At 53.9% G+C, this 19,210-nt stretch overlaps 1 protein-coding gene across 3 annotated transcripts in view; it reads left to right on the top strand.

The window, feature by feature from the left end:
- SLC39A11 (solute carrier family 39 member 11) overlaps window positions 1-19,210 on the top strand; it is a 101,670-nt gene that overhangs the window by 37,817 nt on the left and 44,643 nt on the right. For 2 of the 3 annotated variants that reach the window (XM_064522805.1, XM_026112469.2), the window contains exon 5: window positions 1,293-1,437. In XM_064522805.1, coding sequence (XP_064378875.1) covers window positions 1,293-1,437 — 145 coding nt within the window. The remainder of the gene's footprint in view (window positions 1-1,292; window positions 1,438-19,210) is intronic. The other variant, XM_064522806.1, reaches the window with a different exon arrangement.

The raw sequence follows: 19,210 nt of genomic DNA, 5'->3' as shown, positions 1-19,210 counted from the left end.
CGCCGACGGTGCCCTTCCCGAGCGGCAGCACCCGGCCCCTTGCCTTTCTCTGCCGTGCCCCACATTTGGGCCCCGTTTCCCGTGCGATGGGGAGAGCTGGCATGTTCGAGGTTGTCGGTCCCCACCGTGGGACGTTCCCCTCTCCCAGCTGCCCGTTGGCTGTTTCCTATCGGTTTTGTAGCTGTCACCGAGCGGGGCTGAGGAGCCCGGGGGGTGTCCAGAAACTCGGCTCTTTCCTGCCACGTGTCCCCAGACTGTGGGGAAGGCAGAAGCGGCGTCTGCCAGGTTTTTTTGGCTGATCCAGATAAAGACTTTGGCGCATCCTTGAGTTGCAGCTGGTTTTCATGAACCTTGTCCAGATTGGCAGGAATTCCTCCTGGGAGCGGCGCGGTCCTTATCGCCACGGGGGAGTCTGCTTGGGTTCTCTGCAGACTTTACACATAGTTGGATGTTGTTGGTTTTGGCCCTCCTCCTCTGTTTTTTTGAGGCTACAAATGGCATGCTGGTATATGAAGCTTGACCAGGCCCTTGGAGATGTTCCGCTGAAATAACACTGTGTGCTTCTGAGCAGAGTTCCTTATTTGATTCTCGAGGAAACAGGCTCAATTCTGAACGAACTATTTCCCTTGCAAACTTGACCCACGTCGAACAAATGGTACCCAAGTGCAAAATAAATATCTACTGAGGTCAACAGGACCTGAGCCTGAACTTCCAGGCGGGTGAAAGCTTATCTCCCTCTTGGAGCACAATAAAAACGTTCTTGTATGTGCTGCTTATTTGGGCTTGATGATATATCTGAGCACTTCCCACCTGGATTCCTCGTGTGCTGGGGAAGATACTGAAATGGTTGCGATAACCCAGCAGCTCGACCCTTTGGTGGTGGCTCAGCAGCGCTGACAATAGCAAACGTCCTCCCTTGCTCTGTTGGTCTCTTCCAGGTTGATTTTGGAGGCTGTTGTATTTGTGGAATTGTTTCTTGCTGTAAATGCACAGCAGTTTTTTGGTACTGGCTTTCTCTAGCCGCATGCGCGTGCCCCACCTGGCCCACAGCTCCTGGTAACCACGTTATTGTTGATGTTTCTGCTGGAAATACACATTTAAATGCAAGGAACTAAACTATCCATAGAGAGCAGGGGGGACCCAAAAGACGTGTCTGTGAAGCAGTGAGAAGCTGATGTGATGGGCCATGAGCTTTCACCCACACACAAGCCAAAACTGCCTCTGAAGACGGGGCCAGGAGAACGCTGGTGGGGAGATGTGCGAAAGACCTAAATTTCTCTCTTGCATTGCAGGGTTTCAGCGGACCTCCCCACGCAGCTTTTGCCTTGAGCTGTGACCCACAAGTGATGAAAGAAAAACAAGAGCATGAACCCACCCATCACCTGGACTATGAGAGCGAGCTGTCCATCCGGATAGGTAGAGCTGGGCTCCATCCAGGCAAGCATCCTGTCATATACCAACCGCAGAGCGTACGGGGAAAATGCCCCTGTTAAAGTGGCACCTAGACTGTAACGTATGTGATTGAAATTAGATCAGTTTTGACACGTGCATGCCAAGTGCACCTTCTCTCCCCTCTCCGGATCTGTCTCTGCGCAGGCTGGCTCTTACTGCAAGAATCACGACTTCTGTTTCTACTTCAGTTCTCAAAACCACTTGCATGTCTGTCTGCGCCTATGAATTATTGATAATTAGATATCTCATTCACCAGGGAAATGAAATCATTGATTTAACCTGAGATAAGTTTATTTTCAGCGTGGGTGCAGTGAGCACTAAGCCTGCACTTGCCAAGTTGTGTCACGTTGAAGGTGTCCCGTTATGCTGACCCTCAGTCGCCCTCCCTAATTGTTTTGTCACTCCTTATGTTGGAGATTAATAGAATTTCAGCTGCCAAAGTGTGGAATAAAATGTCTTGTTGGCAGATATTTCTTCTTTAGATGCGTTTTTTCTTTAAAAAAAAAAAAAAAAAAACCCTTCTTATTCAAGGTGGTGGAACCTGGTGAGGTTTCCTGGTTCCAGGCATGGTGATGGCCTTGCAGCCCCCAGCCAGCCTCACCCCGCCATGGGGGCTATGTCCCTCTCAGGCCTGGGTCCTGTTCTTGTTACCAGGCAGAATTCACCTAACACAAATTTTTTCTTTGTCTCGTTAACAGCTTTTCGGTAGACAAAAGACAGTGTGATTTAGTAGATGAATCTTACTGCTCTCCTGCTTTTTCTTAGTTGGAGAGAAAGTGAAATGACAGTTTAATTTCTTGAATATAACTGGGAGCAGATTGAGATGAAGAAATGACCCTTCTTCTTGCAAAGAATAGCATTAGCCTCTTAAATCAGGCTGTGTTATTTTACTCCATTACATAATTGCATTTTTCATAAAGTGTTTCAAATCCACAGGGTTCTCCAGGATTTGAAATGTCAGCTTGGATTTTTCCAAAGGGATGGAAGGAAGTCTTGTGCTTGGCTCCAATGGGTTTTGGGTTTTTGATGTTTTTAAGCTCCCAGGAGAAGTGCAGACTTGAACGCTGCTTCTAGCCCTGCAGTCCGTAAGGCTGTTGAAAGGTTTTTGATATTTCTTAAGGTCAAAACGTTACATTTTAGGTGCAGTTTAATTTTATTCTTCAAGAAAAAAGTAAACAACCCTGCATTTTCCAGTCAGTTAAGCTGCTGGGATTTTATGTTTTCATCTTCTCTCTTGGTTGCAAACAAAAACAGTGCAAGTGGTTTTGAGACTAGAAAATTTCCATTAGGCTCTGTTGGTTTTCTCTCTCTGGGGAAATTGTATTAAGGATCTACAATACGTTAATTCTTTTATTGCCTTTTGTTATTTCATTCTTGTGCTTACTGAGATGAACGGGGTATTTTCACAAGATGCCTCATGCCCTCCGAGAAGGCAGCGCTCTCCAGCTCTGCGTTCTTCTTGGCCATGCTCTTGGGAGCGCTCGGGAACGTGATGGGTATTTTCTGAATCTAAAGGGTACATCTTACTGGGACACTTCAGACTTAATCATGGTTGAATCATTGACCCTTACTTCATATTTACACATCTTAAAATACTTAAAGCTGTGAAAACAAACAAACAAAAATCCCAAAGCAAGTGCCTGCGTTGTTTTGCAATTGCTGTTACCGTCTGGGGATGATAGTGAAGGGAGGAGTAGGGGAACTGGTGTTGAAATGGCTGGAGGAGGTGTGAAAATGCAGACCTTGGGTGTCCTACATGTCTGAGGTCTCTGCTGTTAGAAGTTCAGACGTGTGCTTAACCTGGTTGCTGTGAGAGGCCGGGAGCACGAGCAACTGTGTGGTTGTGCTTGGTTGGTGGGATCCTTGTAGCTGCCCGGGGTGACCGGCACTAAGCAAGCAAGGTTTATTTAGACCTGTAAAAAGGGAGATGGAGGAAATGCAACGATTAGATCTATCCCTCATCCACTCTGTTGGGAGGAAAAAATCTTATTCTTTCTCCCAGCCGTCAGCATCTTTGGGGGTGGCTCTGGTCTTCCCCAACACTTTGAATCCATTGGTTTTCAGTCATTTGCAAGTTGTCTGTAAAGAGTGGGAAAAGGGCAGTACTATCCAGACTGGGTCCGAGTGCCTTATCTCTCCGAATGTGCTCGGAAACGTGTGGCTGGGGCTCTGTCTCCATCTCTTGTCCTCCGGTTCCTCTCCAATAGGTTGCTGTGATGCTCTGTATCCTGCCCGTTCCTGTCCGATCCCTCTCTGGAGCGGTACCCCCGGCTACGGAGGCCTCTGTAGCGGAGAGTGGGGTGATTACAGACGTCAAAGTGAATCTAAAGGAGGCTTTATGGTGGTCTCTAACAGCTGACTTCCTCGTGGATGCGTGAAAGAGCGTCCGCGTATCTGCATGAGATAGAGTATAGGAGGATTTGGTATGAACTGCAGTGAAAAGTGTGTGTCTAGACACAGTATTTAAAGAGTGGGATAATCACTAGGCTTTAATTGCTAGGAAGTAAAGAGAACCCAGCCTTGTCTTTAGTATCTCTGGGTAGGAGACAGATGTAATTGCATTTCTCTGCCTCCCCTGGCACAGATGATGGTGCAGACGAAGAGGTTTGGTTCGTTTCCCGGTGCAGCCAGGTGAAGCCCTTTCCCACGCTGCAGTCGGGGACCCCGGAGGGGCTCAAACCCCCTTCAGCAGAGAGCTGCAGAGTGCCCCGTCCCCAAACCTCGCCCCGCAGGCTGAGGGCTCATGCACGTCGCCCACGGGCACTTGCAGACATCAAAACGAGGGAAAATAGTTTCAGTAAGCTCAGTGTAGGCTGCAGCTGCTCTGGATGTCTGCAGAGCTGGAAGTCCAGGTTTGACCCCTTAAACGATAGCTGCGTGTGGCGGTGTTCTTGGGTAGTTCTCAGAAAGGATTTACATACCACATTGCACCTTGAAATCTGAGCCGTGACTCATGCTTCTAGAAACTGTGTATTTAGCAGGGAGGGATGTTGATTCCTTACGGTGTCCTGGTGCAGAATGATTCATGCTGCTCCAAATCAGATTACAGAACAGAGTGGGAGGGCAGCGATGTTCCCCACCAGCCTCCTTCGCTCTTGCTGTAATATCCCTGCTGCGATAGTGCAGGTGAAACACCTTCTATGTCTAAGGAAATGCTTTCTAGGTGCCTCGTGGCGGAGGGTTTTACAGCAGAGTGCCTGCAAAGTGCTCACAGTAAAATGTCACATCTCAGTGCTCAGCCGGGACCATCTCGCTGCCTCGGCTCCAGCGCGGCGGCGGCTGCCGCGCTCCGGCCACGGGGAATTAGGGCAAGTTGGCTATGGGCTAAGCTAGCTGCTGCGGCAGATTAACTTCTGGTGTCTCGCTATGGCCCTAATGTTTTAGGGTGCTTAACTAATTTCCTGACCACAAACACAAATAAATGTGTGCTTAAGTACCAGGCTAAACAGCAGCATCTGTGCCCGCTCATCCGTCCAGAAGCGTGGACATCTGTGCCGGAGGGATGTCATGCGCTTCCAGCCTTGTGCTGTAAACACTGTTGAGTTACTAATGTTAAGGGGAATCAGGATTCATTTTAGTGACTCAGTTGATTTTTGGTGGAGCATGACTTAGGAAATAGCACTACGGCATTCCTGTGTAGATGCTCAGTGAGTAAATCCACGTGGGAATAGTAATTAGAAAAAATACTAGTGTTTGAAATAGCGTACTTAAGAAATGAAACTTCATTAAACTTGCTAGTTAAATGAACCGTGAGGCTTGGGGGTGTCATAGACAAATCCCACTACGTTTAATTTGTATTTCCTTTCTTAAACTTGGGCTGTTCCATGGAGCAGCTGAAACGCTGCGCAGACCTCTTCGGCCGAGGAGGACCCGGTGTTTCGGGCGACGGAGCCCTAGGCCGGGCTGCCGAAGGGACCTCCCACTGCCAGTGGGCTGCTGGCAGCCGGCACCGACCCACCAGCGAGGGTCCCTCCTGCCGTGGTGTCCTTGAGACCGTGCTTGGTTCACTTCAGCTGCATTATATACGCAGTCTTCTACTCTAATTTTCTCCCTCCTTTCTGAGCCTGTCATTTCAGCCCTCTCTGCGTTTTTTTCCCCCTTTCAAAGAAAATTATTGTGCATCAAGGTTGCTGCTGTGGAGCACACAAGAAAGGGAGCAGACCATGTTCACGCAGGGTCTCTTTCATCAGTGCGCAGTTAATGTTCCGTAATGATGAAATAAACTGATGAAAGGAAGGGAAGGAGCTAGTGAGATAAAAGAAGAGGCAAAACCCCTCGGAGACAATAGGGAGAAAGTGCACAGGTTGAATTGTGGGATTCGTATTTACGCTTCAGGCAGCCGTATGCATATTGTTTGCCTCTCATCTGGTTGTGTCCTTGTAGGCATAAAAGCCACGCTTTGCCCTGCTATTTCTGAAATACGAGATTGTTTGCTCGGTGCTTCCATTAGCTTCAGCAGAAGCCAGTGAAATTTTCGTTTGCCTTTGGAATTGGTCTCCTCTGTGCAGCCAAGGTTTGAGCTGATGGAGCTGGGAAGGCTCCTCGTTAGGAGTTGGGATACAGTGAAAAGTTCGGAAAACTAGTGTTTCAAAGCTCCTTATGGCTCTCATGGAACGTGTTCCAGCAAGTGGGGTCAGTGGAGGACCGCAATACCTTTGCGGAAACGGAGTGAAATGGGTCCCAACCGTGGAACAGCCCCTCTCCCATCACCCTCCTGTCTGGTGAAGCGTTGGTTCCAAGTCTAGGCTTGTTCTGCCCTATCTCTGGGCTACTTTGTTTTGCCGTTTCTCACGGTGCGTGAGGAAAGCAGGAAGACTCCTCCGTAAAAACTGTCTGTTCCCGTAATGAGAACACGAGCAGTTTGCTAAAGCTCGCCCTGTAAAATTTCTCCGTGTTCCTTGCTTTCACGAGCAGAAGATGAGGCTGCACAGGCAAGGATGATCTATGCAGCCTCTCCAGCCACGAAACCGTTGTGATTCATGGTGGTAATATTCAGCTGGAGCCTTGCATGTGCATCCGAAAGGTCCATTAAGTCATTACAACTTACGTAACATGAAGCTCCTTATGCAAAATGGATCGTTGCTAGGTTTGGACGGTTCCACTGCGTTTGTAATAGCGTTGACTCGTTCACGCCACACTTTGCCTTCTCCCGAGCCGGGAAAACTGCTGCTTTTGAAAGGCATCGGTTCATTTTGGGTTTTAATAGCCAGCCTTGATAATGAGCGCCTCTGGCAATGGCTGTATTGATTTAAAAGCATTCTAATGCCCCTTTCTGGAGCATTTCAAATGGTTATTGACCATGGCTTTCGGACTGGCTTCTGCAGTTGGTTTTTATAATCAGAATTAAATATGAATTTGTATGCACAGAGTGTTTAAAAAAAAAAAATCAAAGCACATAAGCTTTGTGCACATAAGCACAAACTGATTAAATTACTTCACATGGAGGTTTGTACCCCGATTATTCTGGTCAGAACCTCCCTCCTTGGATTAGAAACTTTGATTTTGTTCAAGTCTAAATGAAATATGGCAGTTCATTCTCATTTGTTCTTGGTCAGACTGTCACTTCACCTAAACATCTTCTTTTGTTCCACTTTCCAGACTGCGCTTAAAAATGTCTCGGAGATATTTGCAGTGGACCGAATTCTGCACTTCTACACTTACCTAAATCTGCAGCACATGAATCGCTGCGTTCAGGGGCCTCGCTCTGGGGTTAAGTTATTAGGATTTCCAGCTACACTCCGTCTGATCCTTAAGTAAATGCCACCCTGCGACCTGCCGGGAGGCGGTTCTCACGGATGCGAGCTGCGCGGCGTCAGGACCGTTGTTTCCCGTCTCGGAGCCGTGCCGGGAGGGGATCCCGGGCTGCGTGCTCCGTCTGTCTGCCGCTGCTCACTTCCACCTTGCCTCAGGAGCCGAGCGCCTGTTTTCACACGCAGCGAAGCTCGTGTTATTACTAATAGAGAGGAGGAGTAAAACCAGATTGCAGCAGCGCTGGCAACGTACTTCCACATTCATTGTTTTTTTTAATGTATTTTTGGGATGGTGACGGGTCTTTAAAGAGTTCAGCTGCCCTTCGAAGAGGGGGCGATGCAGCTGGAGCTGGAAGGCGGTCAGAGGTGCTGGGCACCTGAGGACCGGCTCCTCAGGATAGGCCTGGGGTGCGTCTGGTGGCTTCGTCCTTTGCTTCGGTCTCGGCTGAGCGGTGCTGTGATGCTGCGGGTGAGGGCAAGCGCGGACGGCTGCTGTTGCCCGCGGCGGTGTGAGCTGCCCAGAGCCGCGCGGGGAGGAGAGGACCGGCCCTCTCCAGATGCCAGGAGCAGCTTTCAGCAGCGCAGAGGCAGCTTGTGCCCTTGCCTGCGAGCGTTGCCTTTCCCGGCTTCTCGTTAGCGCATCCTCGTTCCCTGGCTGCCTCCGGGGTTCTCCGCAGTGAAACGTGTCCTGAAGGGCTTAGCCCAGCCGCAGTCTAGGTCTGTTCAGCTGTTGGAGGTGGAAGCAAGCTACGGCACTGTTTCATCCATCTCCCTTTCGAGCCGGGACCGTGGAGGTCCAGGGAGGCCGTCTAACGCGGCCCGAGCTTTCCCGGAGGGGTGGTGCAGGCAGATGATGGTGCAGGGAGGACAACACGCACTAACCTTGCTCAGGATCGGTGTGAACGGGTGCTGGTAGCCTCGCCGAAGGATGCATTTGTGCTCTGCAGGAATTGCCCCGGGGCCTGCGTTGGGCGGCGATGCCCCCGCATCCCGCGCGGTGCCCGGGGAGGGGGCGGGCGCTACGCGAGAGCTGCAAACGCTTTCGTCTGCAAAGGGCTTCTCCGAGCCCGTTATCCTGGCTAAGCCAGGTTTAACAGCACAAGGAAGCATCTTTCCCTCTGCGCTGTTTGTTCTGGGTTTAGCGCCCGCGTGCACGGCCTGCAGAGCCGCAGCGGGCTCCAGCCCAGCCCGGGACACCGGCAGCACCTCGCTGCCAGCGCTCCCTGCTCCGCTCCCTCCTCGCTTTATTTAACCATGATTTGTTAATCTATGCAGCTAATTAAAGTCTGTTGAGTGACATGCTGGTTAAGACCTATGCCTTGAAATCAGGTCTATTAGCAAGCGTGGAAGCTACAGTGATGTTTTCTATGGTGCTTATGCCCCTTAATCAGAGGAGTCATTTCCCAAATTGATTCTTGTTAATTCTGTGCAATATTATCAAGGCGCTTTAATTTCCTGGCGACACCTGACAATCTGTTAGGTCTTTTCACTTGATTTTAATTCTGCATCTGTATAAAATAAGTTAGTGAAAGCCTCATTTCCCATGTGGAGCCGGTGGAGTCACGCTGATCCGCCGCCTCCCGCGCTCCCGTTCGGGGGCGGCTGCGACGGGCACGGTGCCGCCGTCCCGGGAGAGTCCCGCGAGCCCCGGCGGGTTGTCGTGCGAGGGCAGAGCTCCAGGAGGGTTTTCCTGCCCGTGCCGCCGGGCTCCGTTTTTCTCGCGTGCGGAGAGAGCCCGGACGGTGACATGTCCTGGCGTGGACCGGTCAGATGAGCGTGCACACGTGTGTGTGCGAGTGTGCAACGGGGAGGAGGGCTGGGGCGCACCGCAGGAGGAGTCACTTGTGTTATAATTGCTATTTACTCCCCTAAGGCTTTATTACTCTAGCAATAAGTCTCCCGCCTTAGCAAGGTAATAGGACATTAAAACGTCCCTAGAGGAAGATCTCCAGAGACGTGCGTTGCTTCAAAATACTCGTGTTCCCGGAGTGGTTGTCCTGCGTGTCGAAAGCTGTCCGGAGGGCTGGGATCGTGTCTGAGCCCGCGAGCAGGCTGGAAGGGGGCTCAGCGCGGGAGAAGCTTGGGAGCAAAACCACTCCGCTGTAGCTGCTTTACAGAAAGCCTTAAATTTCAAGGTTTATCAAGCTGAACTGAGCTAACAATCAGGATTTCTGCCTCTGGAGTGGATTGGTTTTGGCTCCATTCAGTAAACACAATAATTCATTTATTTTCTAGCTATGGTTCTTCAGTTGAGTGGAGATGTGAGCAATTTTCACTCACCCTAAGGATTCTTTGAAGGACTGAACTGGAAATCAGGAGCTCTGGCAATCACTGGATGCTGGAGCATTAGTTGAGGAGAAATAGCAGGGCAAGTGTCGTGAAGTATGTGGAGGCCATCATCGCTGCTTGGGAGGAAAGGGAATAAACCACACTGAAAAACGTGTTGTTCCCTGTGTTAAAACTAAAGCATTTTAAGAATAATGGAGTGTATAAAACATTGCACAACTGTATCACGGATGATTTACTGCAGCTTCAAGTTGTAAAGGTGCATGAAATGGGGTTTGTAAGTGATGGGCCAGGATTTCAAGCAATCAAAAAACTGAATTGAGGGAACCCGTTGAAGTCGCCCATCCTCCATCCTGCCTCGGTTTGTCACCTCCTGCTCCTCCAGCTTTGCCACGGGCTCTTTCAAGGGGGGAAGTTTTGCTGTCCTCAGAATACCAGGTTTGGCAAAAATCCGTGCAGAGCAGTTTGCCCACGCTGGGTTTTTGAGATGGGACGCTGCTGCGCGTTTCCCACCACCCTTCCCGGGGACCGGCTCGTCCATTCGCGGTGTGGCCAGGGAAGGGCTCAACGCCTGTAAAAGTCGGTGCTGCTTTGGGATTTTTAGTTGTTGGCGTGTGCCTGGTGTCGGGCGACCGGCGGGTGCTGAGGGCTTCCTGGCTCTGCTCGTGCCCAACGTCAGCTTGGGGCAAGCCCAAACCTCCCCCTCGAAACTAGACGTATTCCCTGGGCGCAAAGCGGAGCACGGGGGAACGCAGTGAAACGCTTTTATTGCGTGAACACACGCAGACTTGTGCAGGGCTTTGGGTCTTTGCAAGTCTGTGCAAACGTTTCCTGACCCTCCGCGAGATGCGGGGACACGTGGCATGGCCGTGTGAGCGGGCACAGCTTGTGTCCGGTGCCCAAATGCCTCTGTGGAGCCGAGTCCCCTAAAGGTGCCCCTTAAAGACGGCTCAGCGGAGACTTTGGTCTCGTTTCAGCTCCGCCGTGCGCTGGGTGCAGCCCCGGAGCTCTCGGCGCGGTCTCCGGCATCGCTGGAGGCGGTGGGTTGTCCAACGACACCCTGCTCGGCTCGTCCAAAAATCACGGCCAGGTGCTGGGCATCCAGCAGATGAGGAAGGCCCTGGGGGGCTCATCTTCCTCGCCGTGCGGAGGGTCAGGAAACTTTCTTTTTCCTCTTAAAAGCAATCACTTGATTTCCTAATCCTGGGAGTTCTCCGGTGCTTCGTGGTGTTGGCTTCTTTCCGATCTGATTTCAATTTCAGCACATTTGTGTTTTGATTTACTGTGTCCTGAGACAGCTGTTTATGTCCAGGCCTCTCTTATCCTCCTCCACGTGGTATATGGCACAGGATGGTGGAATATGCCTTTTTACTAAGAAAAAAAAAATCAATGTTTTATTTCCTCCCCCTAGGAAGCCTTCCCAGAGACGAGTATCGATCGCTCCGATAAAAGCCGCGTTTGCGCTGTAATTGCTCTTTAAATCAGTGGGATGGGGCCACGGGTTACGGCTCTGAAACGGCGAAAGAAAATAAGAAAAAAAGGTCCCTTTGCTAAGATGGCAGCGTTAAGGGGAGTGTAACCGTGCTTCCCCCGGGCTGCCGGGACGGAGGATGCTGGGCAGGGGGACCCCGGCCACGGGACCGCGTCCCGGCTTCCCGCACGCTCCGGGAACAGGGTCGGTGTCCCGGGTGGGAAAGCACGGGTGCTGGGGAGGCCAGCGGCGCGGCGGTGAGCCCCGGGCGGTCACGCAGCATGCTGCGAGGCTAACGCTGCTTTCCCTGTTTGCTGTGAGCTGGGAACGCGCTCGGAGAGCCGCTGCAGAGGTACATGGGAACCGGGGCAAGGGGACGATCGCAGGCTTTTTGCACAGATAGCAGAATCTGAAATGTGCGTCTAGGATTTTTTTAATAGATTCTTTTATTAACACAGCCATAAAGTCTGGTGTATGCAGAACAAACGCTTGGCCCCAGCTGTTCTTCTTATTTTTTATTTTTTTTATTTCAGCCTGCAGTCCTGGAATAAACAGCTTGTGTAGTCTACAGTGAAGCTTAATTTAACTTTTTAACCTCTCAACATATATTTTCATGTCGTTGATACAAAATCCTTGTGTATTGCATGCAATCATTAACATCTAAGTAAGTATGGTAGAAAGGGGTTTAATTATTAAAATGCTCTTGCAAACGTCAAAATCTTTTGCTCCTAATAGGCATTACTGTTTAACGGAGCAGGAGCAAATGTGATGGTATTTTCAAACCTCTTTAAGCTCTTTCCAAGCTTTTGGCAGGCAGAGCAGCTCGGCTCCGTGGAGGACGGGAGGGGACGGTGCCGCAGCCCTTCCCGCGCCGCAGGGACGACGCCGCGGGACCGAGCGGCTCCCTCCTGGGGCCGGAGCGTGAGCTTTCGGGAGCCCCCGGGGGGACTGTGCGGGTGGATTGGCGCTTACCGGCTGCTTTTTTAGCTTCTTGGACGAAAACGTTGGAGGCATACCAAGTATTTGTCATTTGAAGGACTGAAGTACTTGAATAACGTTTCGGGGATGTTTCTGGCGTTAGTCACGTTGGGCAGACGCGGAGCTGGTGCGGAGCAGCCGTAGCCCCGTGCACGCCCGTCTGCAGTGCCGGCAGGGCGGCTGCAGCACCGTCAGTGTTTTCCGTGTTATTTTTCGTGCACGCGCGTCCCGCCGGGCCTGCGGAAAGGCGGCTGGCTTCGAGGGCGACGCTGCTACGCGGGATCGCAAACGGCGGGAGGGAGGTGCTGCCCAGTTCCCGGTACGGGAAAGCTCCACGTCTGGCCTTTAACTCCCTCGGCGTTGCTCGTTCTGCCTGGAGGGCGTCACCCCTCCAAAATTTCCAGCTTGCGTTTGCGGAAGGCAGGGAAACGCGGTGGCGGTGCACGCGGGATGCGGCGTGATGGGATGAGTCTCTGGTGACTCGTGCGGCGGGACGGGTCGGTGCTGCGTGCCGGCCGGAGCCGGGGTCCGCTCGGAGGCCCGGCGCTGGGGGAGAGCAGCCGCTTCCTAACCCCCGTCCCGGGGGCTGCAGCACCCGTTGCCGGAGGGCTGCGCTGGGCCCCGGCAGCAGTTCAGCAGAGCAAGGAGGGGAGCAGGACCCGGTGCAGGACCTGCCGTGCATCTGCAGGGGATTTTTAGGTATTCAAAGCGCGAAGCCCTGCGCGGGCAGCGGCGCGGCTGCGGGGTGCTGCCTGCCAGGCCCCGGCAGCGCTCGGGCGTTTGCAGCGGCTCCGTTTCATCTGGGTTTTCTGCCGTCCGGAGAGGATGGACTCCCGCTGGCGCTCTTCCCCCGGAGGCAGCCCCGAGAGCACGTCCTGCCTCTTCCCATCGCCCCGTTCTTTGCAAGGGAGAATAGTTTGGAGCAGCTGCCCTGCTTCCTCCGGCACCGCTCCCCGTTTGCTCCAACGTTACGCCGCGATGGCCGGGGCCGCTGCCGAGAGGGAGATCCTCGTCCGGCCGGGGGTGGGCGCGGGCAGTGGGGAGCCAAAATCCTGCACGTGTGCCTGGAAGAGCGGCCGGGAGAGCTGCCGGATAAATAACCCCCCATTCGGGAGTTCCTTTCTGCTTTTCAGACGGGCCCCGCTGGACTGAAATGACTTTTGGTCTCAAGCTGCGCCCTGTGTTCAGACATCCTGTCTGTCACGTTACGTCTTTCTCAGGGGTCTGTTCTAAATGAGGGCTTTATTTCGTCCCGATATGGGGTATTCAGGCTGGCTGGGTGGGTTATTGTTACGCTCTCGGTTGTTTTTCTTTAGCGTCCTCGCTGCTCGTCACACAAATAGACTGTTCCGATGTGGAGCAGGACCTGGGAAGAAGCAGGGCTTTCATGGCATCTCCCGGCTCCCCCCGCGTGGGTTGCGCCGCAAATCGCTTCCCCTTGCTTTGCATGCAAAACAGCTGCAGCGTGCGAGCGGAGATGGCCAGTTGCCTTTTTCCTTTCTAACAGGGCCTGGAGGGAGGAGAATGGCTGAGCCTGGAGCAGACCCAGCGCCTGGCCCAGAAGCCAAGTGATCTGTTTGCATTTAGCAGTGCTTCGATGCGGCCGCTCGTTCGCGCTGTGCTGGCTGCACCGTGCCGCTGCCTCGCCCGGGGAATTGCCTGTGCTTAACACCCCGGCCCGCACCGCCGGCTTTGCTTTCGCGCCTCGGGGTGCTCCAGCGCTCGCTTTGCAGCCAGGCTTCCCTGTAACCGCGTGGCAGTGACGCGATCTCTCCATGTGTCTCCCTTCCTGGTGCCGGGACCGGGAATGCCATTCCAGTGCAGCTTTTCGGGCTGGGGCTGGATGCCCGGCACCAGTACGCGGTCTGCATCGACTTGTGCGTTCATCAGGCTGGAGAGCTGATCTGGCGGAAAAGGAATTGGGCAAAAACAAAAAAATCGTTTTCCAGCTGGCCGGTTGCAGGGGGGACCCCTGTCTGCTCCCGCGCCAGGCTGGCCCTGCTGCTGCAGCATCCTCGGAGGCGAGGGCGGTTCGGGATGTGCCTCCCCCATGGCCCAGCTCTTAAGTGTGCCGCCCGGCAGCCGCGTTGGCAGTAACAGAAACCTGCTTCCCTGGGCATCTCCACCCCTGTAGTGGTCCCAGAAAAAAAGAGGGCTGCTTTTTTTCCCTTTTTTTTTTTTTTTCTTTTTACAGGCTTGGTGAGTTCTTTTTGTGCTTCACTGCAAGCTTAAAATAAGCCTGCGTCTCTTTCTGAACCGCGTCATCTGGAACTGTCAAAGCTCGAGCATATTCACTGCCATCTGCGCGTCTCCGTGCCAGGCAGGAGTCCCCTCGCCCGGGGCCCGTTTCGCCCTCCCCGCCGCGGCGCGAGCCGAGCGGGTGTTAGGCAGGGAGGCACGTGCTGCTGGGTGATAGCTCCAGCCTTAAGGACATGTGCAGAGATGAAGTAAAGCTGAGGCTGATTTTCTTCAAAGCCCCGAGACGTATCTGTGGCAGCAGATGGTGCACGCTGCCTTAAAGGCATTGCGAAATAACACTGAATTCGTGATTATGTGCAATTAAAACGGTGCTTATTTATTTATTTCTGCTGCTGCCGGTGGGTGGCTCCTCTCCCCGGGCTGCACCGCGCTCCTCGGCCGGGGGTCACGGCACCCACGAGCAACGCTCGGACGGAAAAATAATTAGCAAAATACTTGTTGTGCTCTTTCTGCCTGGGAGCATTTCTCTTGCATGCTGCTTTAAAAGGGAGATAGCAGGCGTTTGGTTGTGTTGATTGAGAAGCTTCTGTGCTTTCCCTGGGCTTTTCCAAGCGTTTCCCCTTTGCATTTGTCCTCCCGCGTCCGTGGGCTTGGTGCACGCGCGAGGGACGGCCCGGCTCGGCCGGCGATGTGCTGTGGTGGGGCCCGTCCGCCCCGTCGCAGGCTTCGGCACCTCCGCTGTTTGTGAGGAGGGAGGGGAGGAAAGGGATCACTTCTTTAAGGTGGGAAGGTCTCTCGCTCTTCTCGCCCTGGCACAGGCCCTGGGTCGTGTCCCGGGCCCCGCGGGATGCTGCTGCTCCGCGGGGGCCGTGGGCTGCATCCCTTCGGTCCAGCGATCCGCTCGAAATCTGCCTCGCTTGGAGAGAGAGAGAGGAAAAGAAAGGTGTTATTCTGCTGCAATTCATTTGTGAGGATCCAGGAGGTGTCTTGCTTGTGCGCGATACCGTCATGATATCACATTCCCCAATTTACCTGTCTTCGCGATATGGGAGAGCGCAAGGGTGATGGATTGTGCTGCTGGGAGCAGCCTGGCAGTTCTGATTTTGCTGGAATAGCAGGCAAAAACGCAACGCGCCTGTCCCTGCAGCGGGGCCAGGATTGATTTTATAAGTCCTGGGGCTGAGCTGCTGAGAACAAAGGAGCACTTTATTTATTTTCCTCAGAAACGGTGTATTTATTCATTTTATTTTCCGGAGTAGGAGAATAGCCTCTTTTCTCAAGTGTGCTTTCATTTCTCCGCGTGCGTTAGGTCTGCCTGGTCCTGACGGTGATGGATCCGCAGGGATCAATGCCTCTCCGTGCGTGCACCGTCACCGGTGCCGTGCGGAGGTGGTGGTGGGCAACGGGGAAATGATGGGAACGGAGAGGCAGAGCTGCCCCCGCGATGTCCCGCAAGGAATAATTTTATTCCGAAGCACGAGTGGGGTGTTGGGTTTAAGGATGCTTAGCTTGGAAGCGGGTTCAGCTTTGCAGGGACGGTTCCCCCGGGCTCTGCACGGACGAGGCCTCTTCCCCTGGGGAGAGATTTGCAGAGCAAAACCCCGCAAAAGCCCCGGGCTGCCCGCGAGCAGTACGTAGCTCTGCAGCTTGAGGCAACCGGGCTAAGAGACGGCCAAATCCTCTCTGCGTTCCGGATGCTGGAGCGGTCTCCAGTTTGGCCTCTTGGACGCGTTGTGAAGGGATGTCTTCATCAAAAGCAAGTGGCAATAAACCCCCCTCCCCGCCAGCCCCTTGGCTTGTGCGTGGCCGGCCGCGAGGCCACCTCGGGGTCTTGGGCTGGGGAGGTCGCTCCAAGCCCAGGAGTCTTCCAGGCTCCCTCTGTGGCTGCGCGGTTATCGCCCGAGGCGGGTGCTGGAGAGGCTGCCGGTCCCATAGCGTTCCCTGATAAAAGCCTGTTTTTCCTTTTAAGCAGGTAATGAGGTTTTCTCCGTGCTTCGGGAAATCCGTTGCATCTGATGGCGCCGAGACGAGAGGCTGCTCCCTGCCAGGGATCAGAGACCCAGGCATAACTCAGCCCTCCGAAATGAAGTGATTAAATTAGCCTGAACGTGTAAAACTTCAGCATAAAGTAATTCAGCAGTTTGCTTTATCTACTGGGAGCTCTTTAAAGAGCTCTTGGAAGTTAGCACGAGTTAGCTTTCTTAAAAGGACCTTGTGCATGTAATTACGTTGAATGTCGTGCTGTTGCTCTCGCCCAAGAAATTAGTCTTTAAACACTGTAGTTGTTGAGCAGGGAGGTTTTTGGCATTGAGTAGTCTGTGTTGCCCTGAGGGGAGGTCGACGCTTTGGCCTTATCAGGCCAAAAAGGCAGTGTGCATCCACCCCGGCTCCACGGCCACCTTCCTTCTACCTCCCCGCGACGGAGGCCACCGCGGCGTTGGCGTTACCCGGGCGGGTTGTGAGAGCGGCTCGGTGCAGCTCTGCAGAAATAAGGTGACGATCCCAGTCTGCCGCCTGCGGCCAGCGGGATTTCTGGAGGGTTGCTGTGCCCGGCGTGGCCGGGCTGAATTTGGAGAACCTCTGTGGGTGTTTTTTCTTCCTTAGAAGAAAGAAGAAGGGTTTTTTTCTTCTTCCTCGCTGGGTGAGTGGCCGTGCTGCAGCAGTGGTTGCGCGTGAGGCTCGGTGGTGGTGGTGGTGGTGGTGGAGGAGAAGGTCCTTGCGCTGAGGTCAAGGATGGGGATGGAGGTGGCGTCTGCAAAGTGCAGGGAGGGCCAGGACCGGAGACGGGAGGTGCAGCACGGTTGAGACTTCTGTGGGGCGATTGCTGGAGGGCTGCAAGGAGCAGCTGCCCTGGGAGCCCCGCTCCTCCTCCGTCCCCTTTTCGCCCTGCACCTGCAAGGTCTGTTTTCAGGCTGGGTTGTCATCTGTGCATTTTATCGCTGGTAGGAACGGGGATTGGGGTTTCAGGTGCCCGTTTAGCTTAATACCGAAGCTCCCTTTGGAGACGTGGCAGATGCAGGACCCGGCGTGGGTCCGGCTCGCCGGAGCAGGGCTGCGACGCCCTCCCGGCGCCGAGCTTCAGACGAGCACCGGCAGTGACCGCGTGCCGGAGAGCAGGTCGCAGTCAGTCACGCCGGATTAAACAACCCTTTATGGGAGCTCCTGCGCACGCTTGGATAGATGGAGGCACCTAATAGACAGTGAGTCATGACACTCGCTCTTTATCTTCCTCGCTGAAAGCCTGAGCAGATGCAGGGACCTCTTTTATCTGCCAGAGATGCTGGAAATGAGTTTTTTTGCATATGAGGGGCTGGAGGGGTGAGATCGTGCCGGCCGGGGTGCCGTCCCCGCGGTGTGCGGGAGGGCGACGTGGGTGTCCCGCTCCCGTCCCCGTCGTGGCAGCCAGGACTGATGGAGTTGTCACCTGTGGTGGCCTCTGGTGTCCGCCGCCAGCAGTGTTGGCTGTTCCCTTCCTGGTCTGGGGGTCTGATCCCCACGCCTCCTTCTTGCTGTTGCTAGCACCAAATAAATGATATGCAAACAAGCAAAAAACCCAAAAACCCCCCAAACACCCTTGTTTTGACCGCAGGTGGGTGGCTCCAAGGCGCTCGCTGTCAGCAGCTTTGCTCTCAGTCCCGGTGGCTGCTTTTTCCTTGCTTTTGGAGACTTTCCGTGATGGAGCGCTTCTCCCTGCGCGGTTCTGCTTGCAGCTCCCCCGGGGTCCCTCCTCCCCTGCGCGCTGCCCTCGCGGCCGCGGATGCTGCGCGGGGACACGGGAGCCTCCGCGGGGCCTGGGGCCACCGCGAGGACCTCGGGCAGAAGGAAGCGATGTTGCTGCCTCGGGTCGGCAGCGCCCGGGGTGCAACCTGCTCCGCGGTGGAGATAAAACTTTGATGGAGCCCATATGCCGCGGGAATTGAGCACAACTGCCACGGAGCGTTTGTTACAACTGTTAAAAGTTAATGGAGCATCCAGGGTTTATGGAGGCTGGAAGGGGAGGGCTTGGAGTTTGCGGAGTGAAGGATTTTAATAGCTTCACACTTGCAGCAGAGGCGAGCGTTTCTGCGAGCGGCTTGGATTGGCTATTGGGCCTTTGGGAATCTGAGACTTTTTCCAAGTAATTTTGATTTATCCCAGCTATTAGGGCGGAGAATTTAGCATGCAATTATTTTCTGCACCTCTGGAAGGGATGTCAACCCGTTGCCTTATCATTTACATATATACATATTTGTTTTCCTAGCAAATTGTTCTCTCTTCCCTCCCTCCTCCCCCTCCACCCCCGCACAAGGGGTCAGACCAGGCTCAGTTGTAACTCGGGTTTTTAACAGAAGAGCTCTAATGCATAATACAGATTTCCAGCTCAGGGAAACCAGCAAGCGCTGGCGATCGTGTGCAGTGTCGGGCTCAGAGGAGCCGAACGGTTGTCGAGCATGAATGATGGGTGTCAATTACAGCTGGCAGCAGCCCCTCGCTCTGCTGCCGCCTCGCCGTCTCCCCCGGGTGCGGGTGTCCCTGCTGGGGCCGTGCCGCGTCCCGGCGCTGGGTCCCGCGGGTGCCTCCAGCACGGACGCTTCCCCCGCAGCCCGGCTGCACCGGTTACGTCCGTCTCCAGGATTTTCCCCGGGGCAGCAATTTCATTCCTTGCTTTACCTCCCTTTTAATAAGCTGTTGTCCGCGTTGCGCCGTTCCCGGCCGCGTTTCGGTGCGGGCATCTCACACGGCTGCAGCCGGGGCTGGGGCTGGCCACGCTCGCTGGCTGCTGCTCTCCTGCGCCTTCGAGATGTTCTGTGGCTGCCTGGGTTTAAAGGCTGCTGCGGCTCAGATGCGATTGCAACGGGTTGCATAGAAATGGAGGAGAGAGATGTGGCTGGTTGGCGGTTTCCAAAGCAAGACTGTTTCCTCTGGCGCTTTGCTTCCTTTGCCCTGTTCTTGCAAACCTCAGCACCAAATAACTTGCATGAATCTTCTGTAGGTGACGGTTAACCGTAGGGTGCAATAAGCCTGTGGTTGAGCAGCGCCTGCCTCTGCCTCTTCTCCCTTTCTCCCACGCTTCCGAGGTGGGAACTGATGACTC

This window comes from Dromaius novaehollandiae, chromosome 18 (assembly GCF_036370855.1).
Source record: "Dromaius novaehollandiae isolate bDroNov1 chromosome 18, bDroNov1.hap1, whole genome shotgun sequence".
NCBI classification, from domain to species: domain Eukaryota; kingdom Metazoa; phylum Chordata; class Aves; order Casuariiformes; family Dromaiidae; genus Dromaius; species Dromaius novaehollandiae.
The sequence above is the reverse complement of the archived record's forward strand: the minus strand, read 5'-3'. Positions and strand labels throughout refer to the sequence as shown.